General features: G+C 37.9%; 1 protein-coding gene across 5 annotated transcripts; it reads left to right on the top strand.

Annotated features, from left to right (window-relative positions):
* Positions 1-2980: 2980 nt before the first annotated feature.
* LOC122275557 (membrane-bound transcription factor site-2 protease homolog) lies at positions 2981-21740 on the top strand. 5 transcript variants are annotated; one of them, XM_043084669.1, is made up of 12 exons: positions 2981-3226; positions 3316-3381; positions 3525-3591; positions 3691-3789; positions 3880-3983; positions 6145-6292; positions 6856-6936; positions 7042-7503; positions 7627-7950; positions 10251-10416; positions 10554-10638; positions 21016-21740. In XM_043084669.1, exons 1-10 carry the CDS (start codon positions 3096-3098, stop codon positions 10413-10415), a joined length of 1647 nt encoding a protein of 548 aa, XP_042940603.1. In that variant the 5' UTR covers positions 2981-3095; the 3' UTR covers position 10416; positions 10554-10638; positions 21016-21740. The 5 variants fall into 5 exon arrangements, with proteins under 5 accessions (XP_042940603.1, XP_042940602.1, XP_042940604.1 ...); XM_043084668.1 differs by having other exon boundaries at positions 21386-21740; XM_043084667.1 differs by having other exon boundaries at positions 2982-3226; positions 21400-21740.
* Positions 21741-25447: the final 3707 nt, after the last annotated feature.

Genomic DNA, 25447 nt, shown 5'->3' on the forward strand with positions numbered 1-25447 from the left:
CTCTATACGATGTCAATGTCAACAGTGGTGGTTGGAACAAAGATTTTGTGGAAGAGAGAGAGAACAATGATAGTGAAGAAACATACTTACAAACCAATGCAGATGGTAGTGGCCAAATTTACAGAGAGACTTACCTTCGGCTTTGGTGTGGATAGTGGTGGTTGGATTGTGTTTGAAATTTGGAGGCAGACAAGGTGAGGTCATCATGAGGTGCGGCGTGGGTTTGAGAAGATTTCCAATTTTTTTTTCTTTCTTTTATGATTTTAGACTTTTTCGTACCAAGCGCCAGCCTCTTGTGTGAAAAAGAAGAGAAATTTAATGACACGTAGACTGTTGTGTAAACTGATGTGGGTGTATCATTTTTCATATATATATATATATGTATTATGAGCTTCGCTACTTATCATCCTCACACACAATACATTACACTTATTTTTATTTATTTTTTTTATTCTTCTACTCATCATCTATACACACCACATTTGGTAAGAGAAAAAAAATAAAAAAAATAAAAAAATTATGTGTGGTGTTTGATATGGAGATGATGAATAAAATTTTTCATATATTATTATTATTATTTATCAGTTTACATATTTAAGAATATATTATATATATTCTTTTATAAAAGCGGCTATTGGCTAATGAACAATGATTTTAGTTCATCTGTTTTTTTCATCCATTTTTTTCTTTGTCACGTTTATGCCCTTGTATCATACACTTACGTTAGTGTTTCTTGTAATTAGAGTTTTATGTTTTTTTTTTTTCTTTCCTTTAGGTGCTTCAATTGCGGTATAGGTTAATCAGGGTGAGGGGATGGTTTGGTCGACTGATGGGAGGGGTTATGATGTTTTGTTTTTGTGTTTAATTACAATTATGATCTTATGTTTTATCTCTTTCATTTTTTTTCTCTATTTTTTCTTGTTTTGTTTATGATTCTGTCAGTTTGTTTGATCGAGTCATGTTCCATTTTTTTTGCCTTACGTTTCTATTAGTCTATCTAACCGAGTATTTTAATGTTTATTTTTTGTATTTAATTATGGTTGTGACCCTGTGTTTTGTTAATTAGATGGTGCATATAGTATGATATCATTCATGGGTGACCGAGTATGGGTTTTGTTGTTGTCTTTTCTCATTTGTCTGGGTTGTATAACTGGTTCTTCGGGAACTAGATTTGGTTCTTCTTTTTTACTGGTTCGTTCTACAGTCTCGTGATGGGATGTTGTCAAGGTGAGGGGATTTTTTCCTTCGTTGATGTGAGTGTGGATGACAGAGTGTTGGGTTCTTGTATTTTTCATTTCAGTCTCTTACCAAAGCTTCTCTCTTTTCGAGATAAAGCTTTTTCTCTCCTTCTAAAACCCTTTGTTGGTGTTTCATTTTATCTAGAGACTGTTTCTTTTCTCTCTACGAGATTGTAAATCGTCTTGTTTATAGTTACAATAAGTGCCTTTGTGTGTCTTTTTGATTTCCTTGGCCAGCTTATATGGTTTTGTTTCTAATTAATGTGAGTGTTATATTGTGGTATTTTTCATTCTCTCAGCTAAGCTTTTCTCTCTCTCTGAAATTAAGCTTTTTATCTCTTTCTGAAACCCTTCGTTCATGTTTGGGTTTATCTGGAGGCTGTTTCTTTTCTTTCACCAAGATCGTAAATCTTCTTCTTTACGATCACATGTAAGTGTCTTTGTGTATCTGTTTAATTTTCTCAAAGAGTTTTTAATTTATCTAAGTATTGGGTTATGGTATTACCATGCTCTGAATTCTCTGTATTTACATTCTTTACTTTTTTTATTGATTATACACAAGCATCAAATTTATATCATGCATAAGCATTTGCTTTGGACAAAATTGCAACAGACTTCACAAAAAAGAATATGTGATTCAACTTAGTGTAGACCTTGATCAACTCAAGCAATAACAGTACAAAAAATTCAATATGCTCTCAATTAATCCAATATAAGAAGATATAGAAGATCAATTATCTCCCAAACTATCTAAGCAGCATCTTCATGTTTTGATTTCGTATTAGGACTAGGAGATTTCACCCGGTAATAGGGGAGAACATGGGGGTAGTTGGGCCATAAAAATACAATTTTGTCCCTATTTTTCAATTGATTTACAAAAACACCATTGATTTAACTTTGTTCACCCGTTCATATTAATATTAGATTGAAATCATCATTCCGACTGGAATACCAAAATCTAGCCAAAATGGACCGAAACTGGTTGGAGTGGCCGAAATTTGATCTAATATGGAACAGTGTCCTACACCATGCTAGTTACTATTTTGGTATGAAAAATTCCAACCATTCTACCCGAAATTTAACGAATTTCAAAATTTTGATTTCACTGGCCTATCATTATCTATAGATGCTTGCTAAAATTTACTTTTCTGCTTTTGTGCATTAAATTATTTACTAATCAAATTTATGTAAAAAATCATATTACTTTTACCCTTTGTGCACATTACTAATCTCCAATTTTTTTTCTCCCAACTAGCCAAATGTGTTTCGCATGTTGCTCCATGACTAATATATATATAATTAATCTTGAAATAGTATATCAGAATGCAGCGATATCGAAATATTGCTTATTTGGGTTGTGTTTAGATAGTGCTCAATTACTATTCAATATTTTATTATTATTTTTTATTACTATTTACTATTAGTTAATATTCTTTTACCACTATTTACAGATAATCTGAGATCTTACTACTCAAATGTAGTCTCAGTATTTAAACTGGAATGCTAAATGAAATGGAATTTTAAAGGATAATGATAGATTTATTATCTCTTACAACCTATTTATTTTTTTAATTTTTTTATTTAATAATTAAAGAAATGACTAATAGAGAAGTTATATATATATTTTAATGATTAAGGATATTGAAAAATAACAAAATAAAAATAAAAATAACAAATATGCTATAAAATAATAAAGGAGTGGTAAGAGGTACTCAGCGTGATATCATCCATTTTAAAAATTGCTTCACAACTATCATGCTAAAATCAAAATCAAGAAGCAAACTAGACAATAAGGTATAATTGTGAGTATGAGGAAAGAAGACGGAGTGAGGAGTAAACTGGACTGAAATTGCGGTGATGGAAATGGAAGGGAGGCGAGTGAGAAGGTTTGGGAGGGGACGCACTCGATCTCAGACTCGGTCCCTCCTGCCTTTGCGTACAACCACTGTTGCCACCGCCCACAACCTCTCCAACACCATTTCCTGTTGGTCAGTATCTCAGACTTCTCTCTCTCTAATCTATACCAAATTTCTTCCGTGATACAATTAACAATATGAATGTCTTACCACTCCCACAGGTACTGCGACTATAAAATCTCTGTTCTCAATCAACCCCTTTTCCGTTTTGGACGGAGACATGTCAGGTTCTCGCATCTTCCCTGCATCTTACTGTTGTTATTAATCCTTCTTTGTCTTCTTATTAGTATTATTAGAGAACTTTGTGAAAACTGTTAATTACTTATTGACTGACCGACTGACTGAATGTGCCTCGCATTCATTCGAACAGGAGTTTGAGAGTATGGTTTTCCATTGGGATCGGTTTTGGCCTAACTGCACTGATTGGCGTTACCATGGTATGGTCTCTACCAGACAGGACCTTTTCCTTTGCTTGAGAATTAATCTTTGACGATTGATATCTCGGTTCTCAGCTCACTAATTTTTCTCCCCACCAGATCCTCCTTTGGGAATTAGGCAAAGCCCTGTTTCTGTTCCCACCAAACACAAAGCTCGGAAATCTTTCTACCGCCTTACTGTTCGGGTTTTCTCCCTCAGTTAGTATTTTGATTCTTTGTCGTTGTTGTTGTTGCTGTGATGCTGAATTATTAATCAAAACGACTCTGTCCTATTTTCTGCATACGTAGGTCTCTGGTTTGAGCATGTCGCTTGCCGATGCTGGCTACATATTTCTTTCTACCTTGATTTCTGTAACTGTGCACGAATTTGGGCATGCTCTTGCCGCTGCATGGTCAGCTTCGTTCCGTTCCTTTTTTTTTTTGGCATTTTTCAATATACCGTTTGTTATAAGTATCTTTTTTTTTTTTTTTTAAGCTTTGTTATAAGTATCTGACGTACAACATTGAAAACGATAGGCCTTTTTTTTAGTTAGTCAAAGAAATATGGATGAAGAAAATCAGTGTTGAGTTGCACTATATTTTTCCGTGTATTGTAAAATGAGATAATTTCAAAATGCAATTGACTTTATGGTATCATTTGAAAATTATTTTACCTTTTTCTTTCCCTTCACCTCTTATAGAAATACAGGGCCGAATGCTAGTTGAAAAAAGCTAACTTGGTTATAAAATGCCACAAAAAATTACTAAAAAAACACTTTTCCATCAAGTTTGATGTAATTATCGCTACAAAGAAGTACAGAAATGTGCCTTTGTCCCCTATTAGTCCTCTTTGATAGCTAGAAAGGAACCCTTTGCCATCAAAGCAAGTGATAAACTAATGCCTGAGGGGCATGCCCTAAGGATTATACAGTCTCAAGCTATGAATCTTGTGTCTTTTATTTTTTATTGTTCAAGGCTTTGGCAGTTAGGTGATGTAAGGATGAGAATGTCGTATTCTTTATTGATAAAAAAGGGTGAGAAGTTGGCTTTGTTTGATTCTATTTTCTCAATTATAGGAGTTTGGAGTGTTTTGAAATTTTCATATATTTAGGTATAGAATGAAGTTTAGGGCATCAGATCTCCTTTTTTATCGGTAAAGAAGATTTTTCTTGATGAGAAAAGTTGGCATAGCCCAAGTACACGGGAAAGACAAGTCTAGATATACAATACAGTCACGTATATTCATGGCATTAAAATCTATTACAATCGACCAATGGAATGAGCATTAAGAAAAAACATTATAAGCTTGTCCATTATCAGTACATTGAATCTTGTTTTGGGTTTATTATCTTATTAGGTTTTATTTGTAAGCTTTACTAGTTATTAGGTTTTGGGATTGGGGATGCGTGTAAGACATCTATATATATTAATGTAACGGTTTTTATTCAATGAACAAGATGGCTATGAAATTTCCAGCTATGATTGCTCTTGGGGATTGTGTGATGCAAGTCTTTTGTTGGGTGTGAGAAAACCCAAGTGTGATACTCGGGAAAACTAACTCTGATGCCTACTGCCTATGCTTGTCTCCTATTTCTTCCTTCTAAACTCACTTTAAATTTCCAGCAATTTTATACCCAATTTCAGGTCTGATTTTGCGTTTATTATTTTCCTCAAATTCAATGGTGAAGAACCCCAGCTACTCATTCATTTGATAGCTCCCAAACAACCCAAGAAAGTTCAAACACTATTCTTGGGTTGTTGTTCACATCTTAAGAACCAACATTCAAACCTAAGGTCTTCCTCTTTGTTTCATCTCTAAATTGGATCCTTCCCTTACACCATTTGAAACTCTACTCCCTATCCCTTTTCATGTCAAAATTGCCCTAGCTTGCCCTAAACCCTAAGACAAGCTGCTTTCCGGAAACTCTACATCCACTTTGGTATCTCAGCTTTTTTCATACATCATTTTCAGCGTGAAAGCCTTCTTCCTGCATTATTTGGACTTTTAAAATTTAATGGAGTTTTGATTGTCTTAGTATCACATAGTTTGGGTTAGTGATAGCAGTTACTCTATCTGTGGCTTATCAATTCTTTCCAGATAAATATATGGTTGAATGCTCACATTAATTCTGAGAGTAAAATCAATTGGTCATCAATTTAAATTAAAATGTAGTTATTATTCTAGCAAAACCTGCCCAAATCAGTAGTGTCAGTAGGGTGGGGTTATGGAGGTTTATTTCTGTAAATGGTATTAAGTTTTGTCTGCAAAACAACTTGATATGCTTATTTTTCTCACTTCCAAGAAGAATTGTCTGATTGCAGGCTTCACAAATAATGTTTTGAGTTCAGAAAGTCTAATCTGAGTCATTGGTGAATCTTAAGTTGTAGTAGTCATCAATCTCTTTCCACTTCTTTTTTGGAAATCTAGTGTAATAAACAGCTTCTTACACACATGATTGAACTTATTATGGAGCAAGATATGGTAGTTGATTTCTTACAAAACTTTATATCTAAATATGTGGAATTCTAGATTCTCATTCTTCATGCTGTCGGCAATGTTTCAATGGAAAGCAGTGAAGGCATGCAGATGGAGTACATTGCTGTTTTTATTGCAGGTCTATTTCCTGGTGCTCTGGTGGCTTTTGATTCTGAGTTGCTGCAAGCATTGCCACAGTTTACTGCCCTTCGTGTATATTGTGCTGGTGTTTGGCACAATGCAGTGGTAAGATCATATGATTTTATAGGCTTTATTAAATCGCAGTAACCTGTAATTTGGGTGTGTGTCAATTTGAGTTGCTATATTTCTATTATGAGCAATCTAGGCCTCATTCTAACAACTAGTATGCAATCAAAGATGCGCGTAATGAGATTGACGTGATTTGACAGCTTGACTCTTTGCAAGGTTAGCCCATCTTTGGTTATCTATATATATATTAAAAAAAAAGGCTTTTTGAGAGAGACAGCATCAAATTTGCCAGTTTTCAGTAGTCTTTCATTGGATTTAATTGCTACAATTGTAAAAACTCCAGACTTGATTGTTTTAGTCACGTGTAGGTATCTTTGAAACTTATCTCAAACTACAAGTGGTAAAATTTATTAAGTAAATCTTTGATTTGCTAAAGTATGCAGAAAATCTTATGCTAGAAAAATAAATTTAATTAGGCTTATGCACATAAGTGGTTCTAAACTTCTAATTTCATTTCTGGATTTGTATGATTTTCATCTTTTAGCTAGTTCATAAGCTACCAAATCTAATGCTGATTACCTTTTAGCTTTTCTCTTTAGTGTTGTGCAGGTTGTGGATTGGTGCTATTCCTCCTTCCCTTGATCTTGTGTCCCTTCTACATTCATAATGAATGTCCCTTGGTACAACATCACAAGCATTTAGTTGTGTCACATTTTATATATCAGTAGGTATGTGTGGCTGACTTTGACACATTTTTACCCTTTTTTAACGATTGTATGGAATAGGTTTTGGATTTATCGTCTACATCGCCTTTGTCTGAGTATTTGTCTCCTGGGGATTCAATTATATCGTTGGATGGTGTTCGCATCCATAATGCACAAGAGTGGATGGAGATGACAGCTTTAATAGATGAAGTGTCACTTCACATTACAAATCATTCCAAATACAATGGAGACTTTGGGAGAGTTACTGGCAGAAAAGGATATTGTGTCCCCAATTTCATGACAGAAGATCCCAAGAAGATTCTGTCTGTAGACAACCAATCTGCCTGTCCTAATGATCTTACTGCATTTGCAAAAATTCCCTGTCTTGATATGAGAATGTCGGATGGTGGTAGCAGTGAAGATGGTCATCCAAAGAGAAGACAGGATTCCAACTGCATGAATGCTAAGGACATTGTCAAGCTTAATAAATGTGGTGATGGATGGGCAACAATAACCAATGGAAGCAGCTGCACATGTTCTCTGGTAAAGAAATGTTTGAATAAGCATTTGCCTTTTCTCCTACTTTCAAGTCTTATATGCTTCGAACAAGGAAGTGCTTAATACACTGACTAATGCTGCTGAAATTTTTTATGATGGTGTCCCTAGGATGAGTCGTGCTTAAGTCCACTTTGGATGCCAGGTTTGAGCTGGGTTGAGATCAAATACTTGAGATCATCTTCTCCAGAGTGCATGCAGCTTGGAAGAAATTCATTTTCAATTTCTCAGATTTCTGATCTTGCGGAAGCCAAATGTCATGGGACTTTCGTTTTTGTTGGTGATGTGATATCCATGGCAAGTTCGGTTCATTTAACTTCTTATCAACCTCGTTGGACCTTTCGTTTTGGTACTAGCCTTCCAAATGTACTTGAAAGAGTTCTGATGTGCACATTCCATGTATCTCTAACACTTGCTCTTCTCAATAGCTTGCCAGTAAGTACTTGTATCAATCTTATATTGTATTTAGACGCTTCAACACACACACCCTCACATTTATCTGTCAAAATGTTTGTCAACAAATTATTTACTAATATAGTTTGGTACAACAGTTAACTATATTAAGCTTAAAGTCTTAATAACTAATTGGTTGTCAAATTCTTACTTTTTAAAGTCTGTATTTCCTCGACGACTTTGCCATAAACATCAAGCACTAGATTCATTGGGTTGCTTAGTTTGTACTTTCATTAGATAAAACACTGACACAAAGGTAAAGCTAGGTAAATGAAATAAGTTTTTACTTCGCCATAAACATCAAGCACTAGATTCATTGGGTTGCTTTGTTTGTACTTTCATTAGATAAAACACTGACACAAAGGGGAAGCAAGGTAAATGAAATTAAGTTTTTGAATTGACCATACAAAGGTGATGCAATAGTCATATGGTTTGAGGCCATTAAAGCAAAAGTGCAGAGGTATACATGTTGTGAGGTTTGCAGTCAACCGAATATGGTATGAGATTTGTACTTGTCTTGGGTTGACCTTGCTGATCTAATTCCTTAAAATCTATAAAACAGAAAAACAATGCCACAGCACCACCACCACCACCACCACCCAAACTCATTCTCACCTGCTGTTCACAGATAGAGATGATCTTACATTATCATAACATTGCCTCCTGGCGTAACTCTCACGCAGAAAATGTGAAATCTGTACTTTTTATGCATGAGGTGGAATTTGTTGAGGGAAAGGAATTGTAGAGCCTGTAAAGATGTTGTATAGCCATAACATTATAATAAGCTGGTCTTTGTCAGACAAATCTATGCTGCATTGTATCATGGTGATCCCTCCATCCATTTTTACATATTGCATATTGTTTTAACCGGGGGTTGCTTTCTTTTATGTGTTTGGGGCTTCAAGTCTGCTTCTGAGAGTCACATATTTGGTCTATACATGCATAAGGAGAGTTTGTTTGATTTAATAGTTTGACCCGATTCCCATGGGTTAATTTAATATGCTCTTTGGTTGGATATCTGAGATGTTTCTTAGTCGTATATCTTAGGGAACCTGACCTCAGTTGGTATTGGACATTGCACATCTCTATGTGGCTTGTTTTAGTGCAAAATAACTGGAAATATCTCCCATTTCCAATACTTGTCATGAAAAATATACAGAAATTTTTTGATGTCATACTAGCTTATACTAGTTAAAACTCAAGAGTATACTATTAAGGTTGAAAACATGTTAAGAACAATTTCTATCTCACGATCTTTATTTTTATCATTTTCATTATCATTATCTTCATCTTCTCTCTCTCTCTCTCATAATACTGTCAGTGGATATAGCAAGACTCCAAATTACAAAAATGCCTACAGAATTGACATCCATCAATTGATTGAACTCTTTGGGGATTTGGTTTTGCTTTAATTAATTGGATTGTTCAAAATTTTGGTTTGGATTTTGATGCGGCATTATGGAAAGATCAGTGTTCCTTTCAGTGCTTGAAAGATGTGTGTTTATTTGATTTTTAAGCCTTATCAATCGTGGGAATTGGTTCATGTCTTTCTCATTGGAGATGGGAGGACTGGAAGTCAGTTGCGGTGACATTGCTGATGTGGGAGAGAAGGGGGGGGGGGGGGTGGTTTGAAGTAGGTTTGATTTGGGTCATCGGAAGAATGGATGGTGGTTCAAAATTTGGTAATAGTGATGGACACAAAAATAGGATGTGGACAGTGAAAATTGCACGTTGTTGGTGGGTTTGGGAGAAGTGATTGATGCTGTGATCTGAGTAGCGGATTTGAAAGAGGTAACTAGAGATGGGATTATAATGGTGATCATGGCAATAAAATTTTATGAGATTTAATCCAAATGGTGGGTAAGTACATGGTTGCAGTTATCAATCTCATTAAGCGGGTATAGATACGATTGGTGACTAGTCGTGTATGTTTTTCATCTTTTCCCCTGCTTTTGGGGAAGTACTTTTCAGATTTTAAACAAGATCTTGCCATGATGTGAATTATCAATTAGCCTATATCATTAATACCTTTAACTATAAACTGACAAGGAAGGTTTTCATTTTCCATTCTAGGTTGTGAACTAATATCACCAAAAGGAGAAATTGGTAAACAATATCCCATATAGAATTGTCTGAAGATGTGCAGAAACATATTTTTGATGATTACTTTGTTGAGAGCATCACCCAAAATGATCATTTTCAAGGAAGACCAAAATGATGTTTGTATTCTGGCCTATTATGACCATATTATTTGTTTCTCTTAATTGTAATAATTTTATCAGGTCTACTTTTTGGATGGAGAATCTCTTCTAGAGGTGACCCTAAGCCATTTCACTTTGCTGAGCCCATGGAAGAGGGAAATGGTTCTCCGAGCATGTCTTTTTGGAGGGACACTCATTTCCCTCCTTGTCTTTGTGAGGACCTTTTTCAGTTTTTTCTATGCCTAAGGTAAGCAGTGATATGTTTTGCTTTTCCTAAAAATATGCTTCATCATCTTTGCTGTTGATTTTTCTTTAGCATGCATCTGCTTATATAAATTCCATAATAAATGGTTTAAGGGCTCACGTGGTGAAGTTATACTACAGGTTGTTTACAAATTTATGGAAGACAATGTGCTCGATCTGGATTGTTAAAAGTGTAGAAAATACGTAGCCAAGGTCTTCAATAATGGTAATGAAAAGGGTTTGGAATACTAAGTGTTTTTTTATTTATTTTTTTATTTCAAATTCATTTGTCATTTCACATTCTCTACAAATTGTGTTTTGATGTCTGGAAAATGCAAGACCAGCACAGTAAGAAGACCTTCCTCTGCTTTGCATTGAAATTATCATATTCTTTTAGACTTTTTAGTTAATGTGAACACTTTGACCACTAGCTTTGAGCACTGTGAACCCTAAAATAAAATTCTCCATTGGAATTACTCTATTGACAAAAGTTTAATTTAAAAATTAATGATTAGTCGATTTCCTTAAAAGATGAAAACCATGACTTTTTTTTTGATAGGTAAAAGAGATTTTATTGATCCACATAAAAGGCAAAGCCCAGGTATACAGGAAGTATACAAGAAAGAGCCTAATTACAAACTACGTGCTACGGATAGTAGCATAAAAGTCACTAAAACTCCTTCCATTTAGTACAATAGAGGAGGCCCACAATAACAAAGTGTGAAAGAAAAAATCCCTAAAACTAGCTGGGGAGCGTTCCTTGTCCTCAAAACGGCGGCTGTTTCTTTCATTCCAAATGCACCACATTAGACATAACGGTACCATTTTCCAAACAGCGGCAATCTGTCGATTTCCTCCAATCCTTTGCCAGCAGTACAATAAATCTATTACCATCTTTGGCATAACCCATGCGATACCATGTCTTGAGAGAACTTCATCCCATAAGGCCTTGACTATTTCACAGTGAAGGAGAAGGTGGTCCGCTGATTCACTGTCATGTTTACACATGAAACATCAATCCATTATAATTAGATTGCGCTTTCTTAGCTTGTCTATTGTCAATATTTTGCCATGAGAAGCCAACCAAACGAAAAAAGTGACCTTGAGAGGGGCATTACTCCTCCAGATGCTCTTTCAAGGGAAGGTATTAGGGGAGTGGGTTGTCAAGGCCTTGTAATATGAGCGAACTGAAAATCTCTTGTTCCCGGTGTATATCCATACTAATCTGTCCTCCCTTCCTGCCCTGTGTTTCAGTGCATATAGCATGCTGTAGAAATCTGTGATGTCTCCCACCTCCCAATCCTGAGCAGCGCGGGTGAATCTCACAGACTAGTGAATGGGCTCAGCAGTACTACACATATTCTCAGCCATTGAGGAGTCCGGATCAAGCGCAATCCTATAGAGAGAAGGAAAAGCACTTTTCAGAGCTACATCCCCGCACCAAATGTCATGCCAAAAACTTATTCGCGTGCCCCTTCCCATCTCATATTTGCAATTGCCGAGGAAGTCATTCCAACCATTCCGAATAAATTTCCAAACTCCCACTCCATACGCGCCTCTTACTTCCTTTGTATACCACCCACCCCAAATGCTTCCATATTTGACATCCAAAATATGTCTCCAAAGAGCATTTTCCTCGTGCATATAGCGCTATAACCATTTCCCAAGAAGTGCCTTATTGAAGGTTCTTAGTTTTCTTAAGCCCAATCCTCCGCAAGCCAAAGGAGTACATACTTTGTCCCATTTTACCAAATGGAATTTCTTTGTATCTTCTAGGCCTCCACAAAGGAAATTACGGAAGATCTTTTTCATTCTATTTGCCACCCCTACAGGCAGAGGGAATAGAGAAAGAAAATACATTGGGAGGTTAGATAACGTACTCTTAATAAGCGTGATTCTCCCTCACTTAGACAAGTAAATCCTCTTCCAACCCGCCAATTTGCTTTCAATTTTCTCGATGATCCCTTCCCACATTACCTTGGATTTATGAGGGGCCCCCAAGGGAAGTCCAAGGTATTGTAGAGGCAAGGATGAAATCTTACATTCCAAAATGGTAGCCACTTCATGTAAGTTATAGACCCTGCCAACCGGGACTACTTCCGTCTTTGCTAAGTTCACTTTAAGACCTGAGACGGCTTCAAAACCGAAGAGAAGTCCTCTTAGAGAGTGAATCTGATCTAGATCCGGGTCACAAAAGATCAAGGTGTCATTAGCGAAAAGAAGGTGGGAGATTGACATGCTTCCCTGTGAGGAACCTCCCACTGAGAAACCCGAGATGAGTCCCCTGTTCACCACCCCTTCCATCATTCTGCTCAGTACATCCATGACAAGAATAAAAAGGAGCGGCGATAGTGGATCTCCTTTTCTTAAACCCCGCGAGCTGTTGAAAAAGCCTTCGGGAGTGCCATTGATTAAGATAGAGAATCTGGTAGTTGTAATACAATGCTTGATCCAATGGCACCATTTTTCCCCAAAGCCATACCTACCAAGAATATATAACAAGAAATCCCAATTCACATGATCAAAAGCTTTTTCCATATCCAATTTACACAGGATACTTGGGGTGCCGTCTCTGACTCTGCTCTCCAGACATTCGTTGGTGATAAGGACCGAATCTAGTATTTGTCTTCCTTTTACGAATGCATTTTGCGACTTCAAGATGAGCTTCCCCATGACTTCACTTAAGTGCTTTGCTAGGACTTTTGAGATGATCTTGTAGGCCCCACTTATCAAGCTTATGGGTCGGAAATCACTTACTTCTACCGACCTCGCCTTCTTTGGGATGAGGGCGATAAAAGTGGCATTAAGGCTCTTCTTGAATTTCATGAAAGAGTGAAATTCCGAGAAGACCTTCATTAGGTCCTCCTTAGTGATATCCCAACAGGCTTGAAAGAAAGCCATTGGGAATCCATCTGGTCCTGGGGTTTTATCCTTGTTCATACCTTTTACCACGCCGGACACCTTATCTTCTTCGAAAGGTCTCTCCAGCCAAGATGCGCTTGTGTGGTCGATGGGATCAAAAACTAGACCATCCACCTTGGGCCTCCAAGGATGCTGCTCTGTCAGAAGCTTATCATAAAAATGGACAATATGATCCTTAATGGCGTCTTGACTTGAGATAACCCTGCCCTCCTCATGAAGGATCTCTATGGCGTTGTTCCTTCGATGAGAGTTTGCAACCTTATGAAAAAATTTTGTACTTTTATCCCCTTCCTTTAACCAAAGTGCCCGTGATTTTTGCCTCCATGAGATCTCCTCCATAAGGGTGATTTTTTCTAGCTCAGCGACTACAATCAATTTTCTTGCCCTATTTTCAGTTGATAACCCCATTTCAGCCTCTCTTTCATCCAATTGTTTCAATTCTGTAAAAAGTTTGTCCCGCTTGTCATTAATGTTCCCAAAGACTTCCAAATTCCACTTCCTTAGATCATTCTTCAAAGCTGTCAGCTTTCCTGCTAGAACATAGCTGGGGGTGCCCTGTGAATTGGTAGGATGCCCACCACAAGCTGACTTTTTCAGTGAACCCATCTGCCTTTAGCCACATGTTTTCAAACTTGAAATATCTCCTTCCCTCCGGAAGGCCCCCACAATCTAGTAGAAGAGGAAAATGATCCGAACATAACTGAGGGAGGCGTTTTTGACACAGTGTAGGAAAACGAGTCTCCCACGAAGAGGAAACGACAAAACGGTCCAAACGCAACCGAGCCCTTCCATTTGACCAAGTGAAATCTCCTCCTGCCAAAGGAAGATCCATCAGGTCTAATTCGAAAAGAAGTGCTGAGAAGTCTGCCATAGCTAAGCCCAAACTAGAAAGTCCCGACCGTTCGCTCGGAAAGCAAGTGATGTTGAAATCGCCCCCTATGCACCACGGGATGTCCCACCAACTGCATAAACCAGCTATTTCATCCCAAAAAAATTTCCTCCTACTATCCTCATTTGGCCCGTAGACACCTGCAAACCCCCAAACAAAATCATCGCCAACATTCGAGAAAGAGCACGCAATCGAGAAATCCCCAACACAATCCTCAACAAAATTTACCACTCTCTTATCCCATATCACCAAAATACCTCCTGAGGCGCCCTTTGAAGCAAGTGTGGTCCATCCTGCATAACGGCAATTCCACAAACTTCTTATTACGTGCCTGTCAACAAACTGTAGTTTCGTTTCCTGCAAACAGATGACATTTGCATGCCAATCCCTTAGTAAATTCTTCACTCGAAGTCATTTGTGCGGGTCATTCAGGCCGCGAACATTCCATGAAAGAATCTTGGGTTTCATGGATCGCCAAGATTCACCCTATCCTTAGTGCGTCCCCTGCTCGCGCTACCCTCCCTTGTGCCATAGTTTATTGAGCAAGTAAGTCTTTGCAGCTCCCTTTCCTTTTTTCCCATAGATTTGGCAAGAGAGGGCTGGCCTGCTCTTATTGCGATGAAAACCATGACTTTGGTAATGCTTTAATTAGGATGAACATAAAACTTTAGAAAGAGAAGTGAGAATGAGAAAGGAAGAAACATCTATCGATACTTGCATCAACATAAAAAAATAAAAAATAAAAAATAAAAATAAATTGAGCATAATTAAGTTTAGTCTTAGTAGAATTAAGTATCTCCAAAGGTTAAAATTTATTACATTAAGCAGTCGGCTTATATTTTCAGGCACATTTGTAGAGAAATGCTTAGTTCCACAAACCCCATTGCACTGGCCATTGAAACTTCTCGTTGAACCCATCTGAGTTTGTCCTCAAACATTGTTTTCTTTGCCTTTCTGAGTTTCATTATCCACTAAACTTCTGATCTCAAATTAACGAAGATCCAATTTCGGGTCATTTCTTGGTGAGCATGATAATGCCATAATCTCTTCAATCCTTCTCCGACTTCGAAGTGTAGATGCGGCTGATTTTATTTTGATTTCTTTCTAGAATTGGTTTTTCATTTGTTTCCCATTTATTTATTTCCATATTAGAGTGTATCACTCCTCTTTATAAACAATGTAATTATCTCCGTATTAATTAACCAAGGAAAATATAGGGCCAGGAAAGTGAGAGGAACTTTTAAAGTGCCCGAACCTAGTCTAAAGCTTGTAGTACTTCTTTCCGTGCCTATGGAGTATGAAAGGCCCTAATAGGTCAATCAAGTTTTGCAGGACATCTATAAAGATAAAAAGGTTTTGTCTCCATACAATCTACGTTTTCTCTCCGTACAACCAACGATTCTTTACAACCAAAAACTCTGATGAGGCCTGGTTGGACTAAGTGGTGAGATCACGACTGAGTAGTGAGTTGTAAGGGTCGTAGAGTAGGATGGGGTTAAGAAGAAATCTAGTTATAGAATCAAAAGCATTTGTTTTGAGTAAGGAAGGAAGCTTCTTGCTCATAACAAAAAGTACTTGGAAGATAGTGAAGGAAGTGAGACTTGGGATGTTAACGATGCAGTGGTTTGCTAAAGCATTGGAGGAGTGTTTGAAGGGGAGGACGAAGGATTTTTACACCACATCAAGGGAGGGTGCCAGAAGTGTCATTGCATAGAGGTGCTCAAATGCCAATGGCTGTTTCATGGTGTCAGTAGAGCATGGTGGGGGTGGAAGGTGAAATTTTATTTTTATACAGGAAGATATGGAGGGGCAAGGTTGGAGGAGGATTGTAGATGCATTGAGGAAGGGGATCGCATTTTGTAACATAGGCGGAGTATCATAGAGACCATTGGGGGTGGGGACCTAAACACAAAGTCAGTTGTACAAGGAGGCCGTGGTGCAAACGATGGCACCAGTGCAGTCCCGAGAACAATATACACGTGGCGTGGCAGGCGGTGGTAGCAAACCACCGTGAGATGCATACAAGGTCAAGAGATTGATATGGCCCGACACACCACTGGTATAGTTCGTGCGCACTGGAAGGGTGGCGGTGGTAGGCCCGTTGTTGCTCTAGCAAGCAATGGTGTGCACAGTACTCTAAAGGACATGCAATCCCAACTGATAGATCTGCAGGATAAAGTGGCTACTCTAATACACTATGTTGAGGAGGACAAGGTTGTGGGCTTGGGCTACGCAGTTAGAAATGATATTGGGCCTAATAAGCATATAGTTGTGGGAAATCAAGTTGGGCTTCAACCCGTGGGAATTAATAAGGACCCAAGGGACTCGACATGATCTGTTGGGCCTCGGGCAGTAGGGTTGTCAAAAGAGAATGAAAAGGCAGGTGGCCCAAAGGTGATAGGGGGCCCACGATCTGGGCTTTAGGCCATGGGGGAAGATAGAGGGAAGAGGTGGGGGCGTGGTTGGGCCCTCCACTGGCGAGAGTCGTCTGACCTCGTCGAAAAAGGTCTCGACAAACAAGACCATGGTGGCGGAACCGTCGACGATGGCCTTGACGACGAACTTGATAGAGAGAGAGTTGATGGTAGTAGAATCTAAAAGGGATCTCATTGATGCTGCACCTTTGGATGTCAGATCCCAGGCCCAATCAGGACAGATAGCAAGGGAGAGTCCTTAATCGAGACCTAGGTGGTTTCCCCGCCGGCGAAGGTTGCGCAACATTTGGAACTGGCCCATTGCGCAACATCTGGAACTGGCCATGTGTTGTTTACTGAAGCTGAGAATACAGATAAAGTCACAGAAAGGGCTTTCTCAAATGTTAGTGCCTATAATCGACCCCTCTGATTGGGATGGTAAGTTCAACTGAGTTAAGGAAGAGATGGGGGTGCTGTTGAAGTCATAGTGGACACCCATGGACGGGATAGACATGATTGGGGAGCTAGTACCCTTGAACTGCTTTCTACCAAGTCAGTACAGTGTCTCTGATTGGGTTTTACACAAAGTGAAGGAAATATAACATTGTTGGGAATTTAATGCGAAGGTTTTGAAGAACAATTCATGGCTTTGCTTAGAGCCATTGAAGTTGGTCATGTTCAGCAGAAAAGATCAGGTTCTAAAAAACAGAGGGAGCTCAAGAGATTAACTTGGCCTCTAAATTATGAGGGCAGTTCAAGTAGAGAAAGACCCAAAGGGAAGGGAATAACATCCTCTTTATGAAGCCCAAAATTATTTCTTGGAATGTCCAAGGGCTCAATGAGGCCAATAAGCGTCTTCGGGTGAAAATTTTGCTTCCTGAGGGGAAGGTGGACATAAGAAACTAAGCTGAAACATATTACAAGAAAAATCATTCGAAGTTTATGGAGCTGTACATATGCAGATTGGGCTTATTTAGCATCTGATGGGGCGTTAGGAGGTATATTAGTTATGTGGGATAGAAGGCTAGTAGAGAAAATGGAGGAATTCATTGGGCAATACACAATGGCATGTTACTTTAAGAATGTGGAAGAAAATTTTTTGTGGGCGTTCATTGGTATTTATGGGCCAAACTCATATGGCAATAGAAGACTTCTATGGGATGCAATAGCGGGAGTTTATAGTTGGTGGGACACACCATGGTGCATAGGTTGTGATTTTAATGTTATAAGGTCCCCAAGCAAACGGTCAGGAGACAGTATTATGCGATCTGCAACGATGGAATTCTCGGAAATGTATTTTGGACTTGAGATTGGTGGATTTTCCTCTCATTGGTGGAGCATATACGTGGTCCAATCACCATATGTGATTTAGATTGGACATATTTTGTCTTGTCAGAGTGGGAAAGTCATTATCCGGATTTGTCAAAGGAGGCTGCCTCACATTTGTTCGGATCTCTTTCCTATCTTGTTGGATTGTGATGGTATTCAAGGAGTGCGTCGATATTTTAAATTCAAAAATATGTGGCTGAAAATTGAAGGCTTTGTGGACAGGGTTAGGCATTGGTGGTTCTCATATCAGATTCATGGCACTCATAGTTTCATTTTGGCCAGTAAGTTGAAAGCTTTGAAACAAGATTTAAAACTTTGGAATAATCAAGCCTTTGGTGATATAGGTGATCGGAAGAAGTCTATGTTGGAGGAGATACACGAATTAGAAAGGATCTAGGAGGGTCTAGCCCTTTCCTTGGAAGAGTTATGTGTCAGAAGGCATAATTAGTGTTAGAACTAGAGACGGTTATCTTATTGGACGAGATCTCTTGGCGGCAAAAAACCAGAACATTGTGGTTGAAAGAAGGAGGTCGAAGTACAAAGTTCTTCCATAGAGTGGCCAACTCTCATGGGAGAACTAATACCATTGAAATACTGAATATAGATGGCGTGGCTTGTACAGAGACTCTTGTGATTCGAGAGCATGTTGCTAATTTTTTCGAACACTTACTAAATAGGTGGGATAGCGGCCAAAGCTTGTTGGAATAGCCTTTGAGTCCATAGAGTCATAGAGTGTTTCATGGTTGGAGAGACCCTTTGAGGAGTTGGAGGTTCATGGCGTGGTGAGGAAAATGGTTAAAGATAAAACACCTAGTCTTAATGGTTTCTCTATGTGATTTTTCCAAACATGTTGGGATGTGGTGAAGGAGGATTTAATGAAGGTGTTTTAGGAATTTTTTTCGGTTGGAAAATTTGAAAAAAGCGTAAATTCCATTTTTATTGCACTTATCCCTAAGAAGCTTGGTGCAACGGAAGTGAAAGATTCTCAACCCATTAGCCTTGTAAATGGGGTGTATAAGATCATATCCAAAGTGCTTGCAAACTGCATAGGGGAGGTGTTAGGAAAGATCATTTCAAAACCCCAAAACGCTTTTGTAAGGGTAGTCAAATTCTTGACTCAGTTTTCATTGCCAATGAATGCCCAGATAGTAGATTAAAATCTGGGAATAAGGGCATCTTATGTAAATTGGAGGCCTAAGACAAGGGGATCCTTTGTCATTGTTATGGAGGCGCTTAGCAAAATGATCTCGGCCTTGGTTAACAGTGGTTTTGTGGCTGGTTTCTTAGTTGGTGACACCCCAATAGGGGTACTTTTAACATTTCTCACTTATTGTTTGCAGATGATACATTTATTTTTTGTGAGGCAAAACAAAACTAGATGCGGGTAGTGAGGGCTCTCTTACTTTGTTTTGAAGTGACATCTGGTTTGAAATTGAATTTCAACAAGTCAGAGTTCGTGCCAGTTGGTAATATTTGCAACATCCGGTAGTTGGCTAACATTCTTGGGTGTAAGGTTTCCTCTCTTCTCATGAATTACCTTGATCTTTTGTTGGGGGCAGAATCACGGGCTAAATGGATTTGGGATATAGTGATTGAGAAGATTGAACGTAGATTGGCTGGTTGGAAGAAATTGTACTTGTTGAAAGGTGGTAGGATCACCTTAATCAAAAGCACTTTGTCTAATTTACCAATGTATTTCTTATTTCTATTCCCAATTCCAGCTAGTGTGGTGACTCGGATTGAGAAATTGCATCGTGATTTCCTTTTGAGTGGTATGTGGAATGAATTCAAATTCCACTAGGTCAAGTGGGATAAGTTATGATCTCTAATTTCTTCTGGTGGGTTGGGAATCAGAAATCTGAGGATCTTTAATAGGGCTTTACTTGGGAAATAGTTGTGGAGATACATTAGGTTGGTGATGGACTTCAAATATGGAGGTGTGTTTTTTTCTTTTTTTTTTGTGTGTTTTGGGGCGGGGGGGGGGGGGGGGGGGGGGGGGGGGGGGGGGGGGGGGGGGTGTGTTTGGAGCACTAAAGAGGTGAGTGGCTTATGGAGTGGGAGAGTGGGAGTTTGGAAGCATATTAGATGAGGGTGGGGGGTTTTCACTCGTCACACTAGACTTATGTTGGGAGATGGTTCTAGAATTAAATTTTGGAGTGACCTATGGTGTGGTTATAATATCCTTAAGGATTCATTCCCCTCAGTTTTCAGGATTGCTTGTGTAAAATAAGCTTCAATGGCTGATGTTATGGTGATATCTGGGGATCAAGTCCAATGGAACGTGAACTTTAGTAGGGCTGCCCAAGATTGGGAAATTTGTAGCTTTGAAGATTTTTTTCATCTTCTATACTTCATGAGACCGAACATTCAAGGAGCTGACAGGTTGTGGTGGATACCCACAGGTAAAGGTACATTCTTAGTTTGCTCTTTCTATAAATTTCTCACACGATTGCAAGACAATCAATTCCCATGGAAGAGGATTTAGCGAAATAGGGCACCTCCTAAAGCACCACCTTTTTGGTCAGCCTCTTTGGGTAAGATTTTGACGATGGATAACTTGTAGAAACGGGGGGTGATCATAGTAGACTGGTGCTGTGTGCAAGAAAAGTGGTAAAACTGTGGATCGTCTTCTACTGCATTGTGAGGTTGCTAGAGCACTATGGGATGATGTGTTTTGCAGTTTAGAGCTAGCTTGGGTCATGCCTGCCACAGTGGTTGAGTTCTTGGCCAGTTGGACAAATCTAGGAGGTGCTCCACAAATCACAGCTGTGTGGAAAATGGTGCCTATTTGTATCTTGTGGTGCTTATGCCAGGAGCGAAATGACTGGACGCTTAAAGGCAAGGAACGCTCTCTAGAGGAACTTAGATCAGTTTTTGTTAGAACATTATTTTTATGGGCCATATAATTGTAGATTTTAATGGCCTTGGCCTTCATGACTTTCTTGTTTCCTTTTCATCTTCATAGCGTTAACTCGTGTATACCATCTTGTGTACTTGGACTAGGCCTATTCTTATTAATACAATTGTTTACTTGTAAAAAAACAAAAAGTTTTGCAGGGCTGTAGCTGTGGTGATGGGATATACTGGCATTGCGGTAGAAGAGCTTTCTGTGGCTGCAACAGTTGTAGCTTGCCTACATATTTTAGATGACATTCAATAAACGATTTTCCTTCACCGACGTATTCCAGAATCATATATTTCAATATGAAAATGACTTCTCAAATTGTTGCTCATTCTCAGCTACTCACGTTGTCATGCTTTGTTTCGGATATGAAGATGATCTTCTGAGCTTTAATGATACGTCCCTGGAATAATATAGCCTTGGTTTTGTTGTTTGCATTTCCATTTAGTTTCCTTGTGATGTGTGTGCATAATGTTAATCAGTCATCAGAGACTTCCTCATTCTCATTTCAAATTAGACTTTGTTTTGTAGGTACCATTTTGTTCATATTTCAGCTTTCTGTGGGAGTCACTTTGATTGGGCCGCTGGCATAATAGTCTGAGGCTCTGGACTTGCTTATATTGAGGAGCCAATGCAGCAAGTTTGACCCTTTTTATCTTCAAGAGCACAAGTTATGGTTATTTATTTACTTATAGTGGGGCGGTGGTGCTTCTGAACCCTCCCGCATTTCTACATGAAAAGGTCTTTTTTTTTTTTTTAATTGCACTAGTATATTTAAAATAAACTAAACGTGACTGGTCCACTCACGGCAGGCCAAATTTACCAATTGATCTTGTATTTGTCATATAAAGTATGTTATTCCTCCTCCTCAATTTCATCATATTCAATCACATTAGCTGATCATTTAGGTGACTTTTTATATACGTAATTAACATAAGACATATGCATGCATTTCATCGCCAGATCAGTCAATATAATCGAAGGATATTTGTTTCAATATGAAAGCATAAGATCTTTGAATACATAAGATCTTTTTCCATAACCCTTCTTCATCCTTTTTAGGTTTAAAGTTCCTTTTTTGCGCCTATAGGCTTGGTTTAGTAATGCTCTCACTAGAGGATCCATTTGTAAATAAAAATTGCTACAAATCGCTTTCCTATAATGTCTATTGACAATTTGTGAGAAACCCAGTAAGCTTGTGGGGTAGTTTTATATATTTATAGATCATGAGAGATGAATATGTGAGACCAAATAAAAGGAGAAGAGGTGAGAGTATGGAGAAAAATATGGAAACTAGCGGTGTCGGCATAGCAGTTCTAATGTCATATTCAGGTCCCAACATAATACATATGATCAGATATGTTGTTGGATGTTATATTTTGGGCGGGCTGGACATTATCTATACGTTTCTATTATTAAGCACCTACCCTTCCCTTTTTTAAAGGCTCTACTCTTCTGTCAATGCTATTAATATGGCACTTGGCATTACTGACTTTGGAGATTTAACTTCGGATTTAGTCATTAATAGATCTAATGAATATCATTTAATTTTCTTAATTGTTGAGATGGAAAGAGATTTTAATATTGGGTATTGGGTAAGAAGTATCTATCAAATTGATATAAGTATTTGAATGTATGTCTAACAAATTGGAAAGATAAAATTGTCAATTCTCATGTAAGTTTCATTATCTCTCTCTCTCTTCCTTTTATTTAGGATGAAAAACGATGACCCAGATGTTGAATCTACAGCCACCTCCTCGTTCTTCACCTTTTCTATTCTATCTAATCAAAAATGGAAATTCGTCCTTCAATTTTCTTTCCACTCTCGTCCATCCTTTTACTTTTCTCTCATACTTAAAAGAAAAAAAAAAAAGAAAAAGAAGAAGAAAAAGCATCCATAACTACCTCTGGCCCAAAAACTTCCACAACTACCGTGACTTTTCAAGCCACGCGAATTGCCTTTGTTGACTCCTTAATTCACTTCTCTCGGTTCTCTCTGTCACAGACACAAATGCATGAGCAATGCTATATACAGTCACTTTTGCGTACTTTCTGTGCATTCCACTGATATGATTGGTTGGATTAATTTTTTTTTTAATATCCAACCAATCATATCACTGGAATGCACAAAAGAGTGCACAAAAATGATTGCACATAGAATTTTTTTCAAATTGCATAAGTGTAGCCTGTTCATCTCCCAGATGACATTAACAAAAGAACTGTTATTCTGAATCATGGCCACGTGTTCTGTCGGCCGATTACCCATTTGACCAGGCAGCATAGGCATATGATTCTCATCACATGGCCCTTCATATCATGATCCACAGCTTACATATACATATATGTACGTATGTAAGTATATATGTATGCATGCATAAGAATACAGATCATAGAGGAAGAAGGCTACCCATCACTATCAGCACTTGTCTTCACTTTAGGAACAGACCCCTCTAATTGTCTCTGTCTCTCTTTCCCATTGATTTAAGGAAAATCTGTTTTAGGTGGACCTCTAAAATTATATATCCCAGTTTTTATATTTAGGGTACCAAGAAGACATGAATAGAAGCAGAAAAAAAAGGCATCCTAACTACCCAAATAAAAAATGGCACAGGAATCATTCTTTGTCTTCGCCTTTTGATCCTTTCAATTTCATTATGTCCAGGCCGGCGTGTCCATTGCAACTTGAACCATGTTCGATCTAGAGTAAGGAACATGCATGATATTTTTGCCTTATTGACTGACATCTGTGTAGAAAATGATGCTAGCTATAGCAGCTTAGCTTTGATTTCTCTTTGTATTCCTCCCGGCCGGCCCCCTCAATTATTCTTTGACACCCCCTCCACCCCCCCTATCGATTCCCTTCAACCCCTTTTTTCTGCCTGTTATCAGAATAACTTTCTTCCCTTAGCTATTCATTTTGCTTAGGAGAAAGATGGTACGTGCCCATATAATTGCCACATGATCATCAGTCAGAAACCACGTTGTCTGTTGATGCATAAGTAACAAGAGTTTTGTTTAGTGACATATAATGCGACAAAATTTCTTTGATAGGGAATCTTCTGAGGAAAAAAACAGTTAAAATTTTCTCTGCCATCATGTCATGTGAACTTATAAATTAACACATTCTAATCTATAAAGGGGATTGTACGTGTAAGCATGCACACTAATTAACATGCTGCATTTTTTGTTTTGTTTTGTGCTTTGTTTCTTAGTTACCTTCATGCTCTACCGTTAGATCATCTTTATAATATATATTATTCCATTACTGATCCTCGTGTCTCTCGATTCAAAAGTTAAAAAGTTTTTGTACAGAAAAAACAAACAACCAAGTCACACATGGAGACTAACAATTGATTGGCAGCCTTTCCTTTTCCTTTTTTTCTTTTCTATTTTTGTTTTGATTTTTAATCTGGACCTATATTATCTTTTCGTAAATTATTATATTTTTAAATTAATGTGTAGATTAATATGTCATTCGTATCACTTAAATAATAAAATTTAATTTTTAAAATTTAAATAATTTTAAAATTTATATTTTAAATCAAATTACGTAAACACTTTAGTACTATATATATTATTCACACTGATTTATAAATAGAATAAATCACGCAGCCTGCCTACTACAACCCACATGGCCTGTCTAAATAGACTATACAATTTTCAGAGTTTAGATAGGGTTAGGTATGGTCGTTGGAAAAATTCCATATATAATCATTCAATTCCACCAGCTTTTCTTCTTCTTTCCTATTCATGATGATAGTTTCTCAGTACAAGCTGGTTATTCCATATATCTTAGGGATCAGACATACATACATATATGTATGTATGACAATGATATATATATATATATATAATGTGAAACAAAAGATCAAATTAAGACCTTAAAACTGACCCAACAAAATAAAACAACTCAAGCACGGCACTTCTTCGAATTAAAACAATTCAAACTGCGTTGTCATCAATGACAAGACATTCTTGCCGCCCTTATCACGTAAAACTTCATCCTCCAGAGAAATATATATAGAAAGAGAGAGCGAGAAAGACTGGTTGAACGTTATCCAAAGGATAAATGATCAAGAACATAATAATTAATGCATATCAATATTCCGGTTGGGCCCCATATTGTTCAACTTTGTGACTCGGAAACACCTCGGAGCTTTATATGTGTCTATTTCTGATTAGAAGCTGAAAGTTTTAGTTCATTTCATTTTTACTCGGTATTCAAGTACTACTGAATCAGCCTAATATATATGAATATATATCAGAAATTTCACGTCAATTCTATCGTCTTTTATGAGAACCCCAATCTTTCAGGATTTTGTGGTGTGGGACATTGCATCGTGTGTTATGGCCTGCTTTTCATTACACGTACGTGCCTCCATCGAGTTATTGAGAGCCACATGATGTATATTACCGAACCAATATTCATGAGCTTTCAACTCCGTCGATAACTCCTTTACTACTTTTTCTGCTTCAAGTTCAAGTGAAAAGACATGATTTAACACAGCTTGAGTAGGAAGTCATGAATTTGACAAATCGGGCTGCATGGCCAGGAGTATCTAATATTGTTTATTGTGGA

The sequence above is a fragment of the Carya illinoinensis genome, chromosome 9, assembly GCF_018687715.1.
Source record: "Carya illinoinensis cultivar Pawnee chromosome 9, C.illinoinensisPawnee_v1, whole genome shotgun sequence".
Classification (NCBI taxonomy): domain Eukaryota; kingdom Viridiplantae; phylum Streptophyta; class Magnoliopsida; order Fagales; family Juglandaceae; genus Carya; species Carya illinoinensis.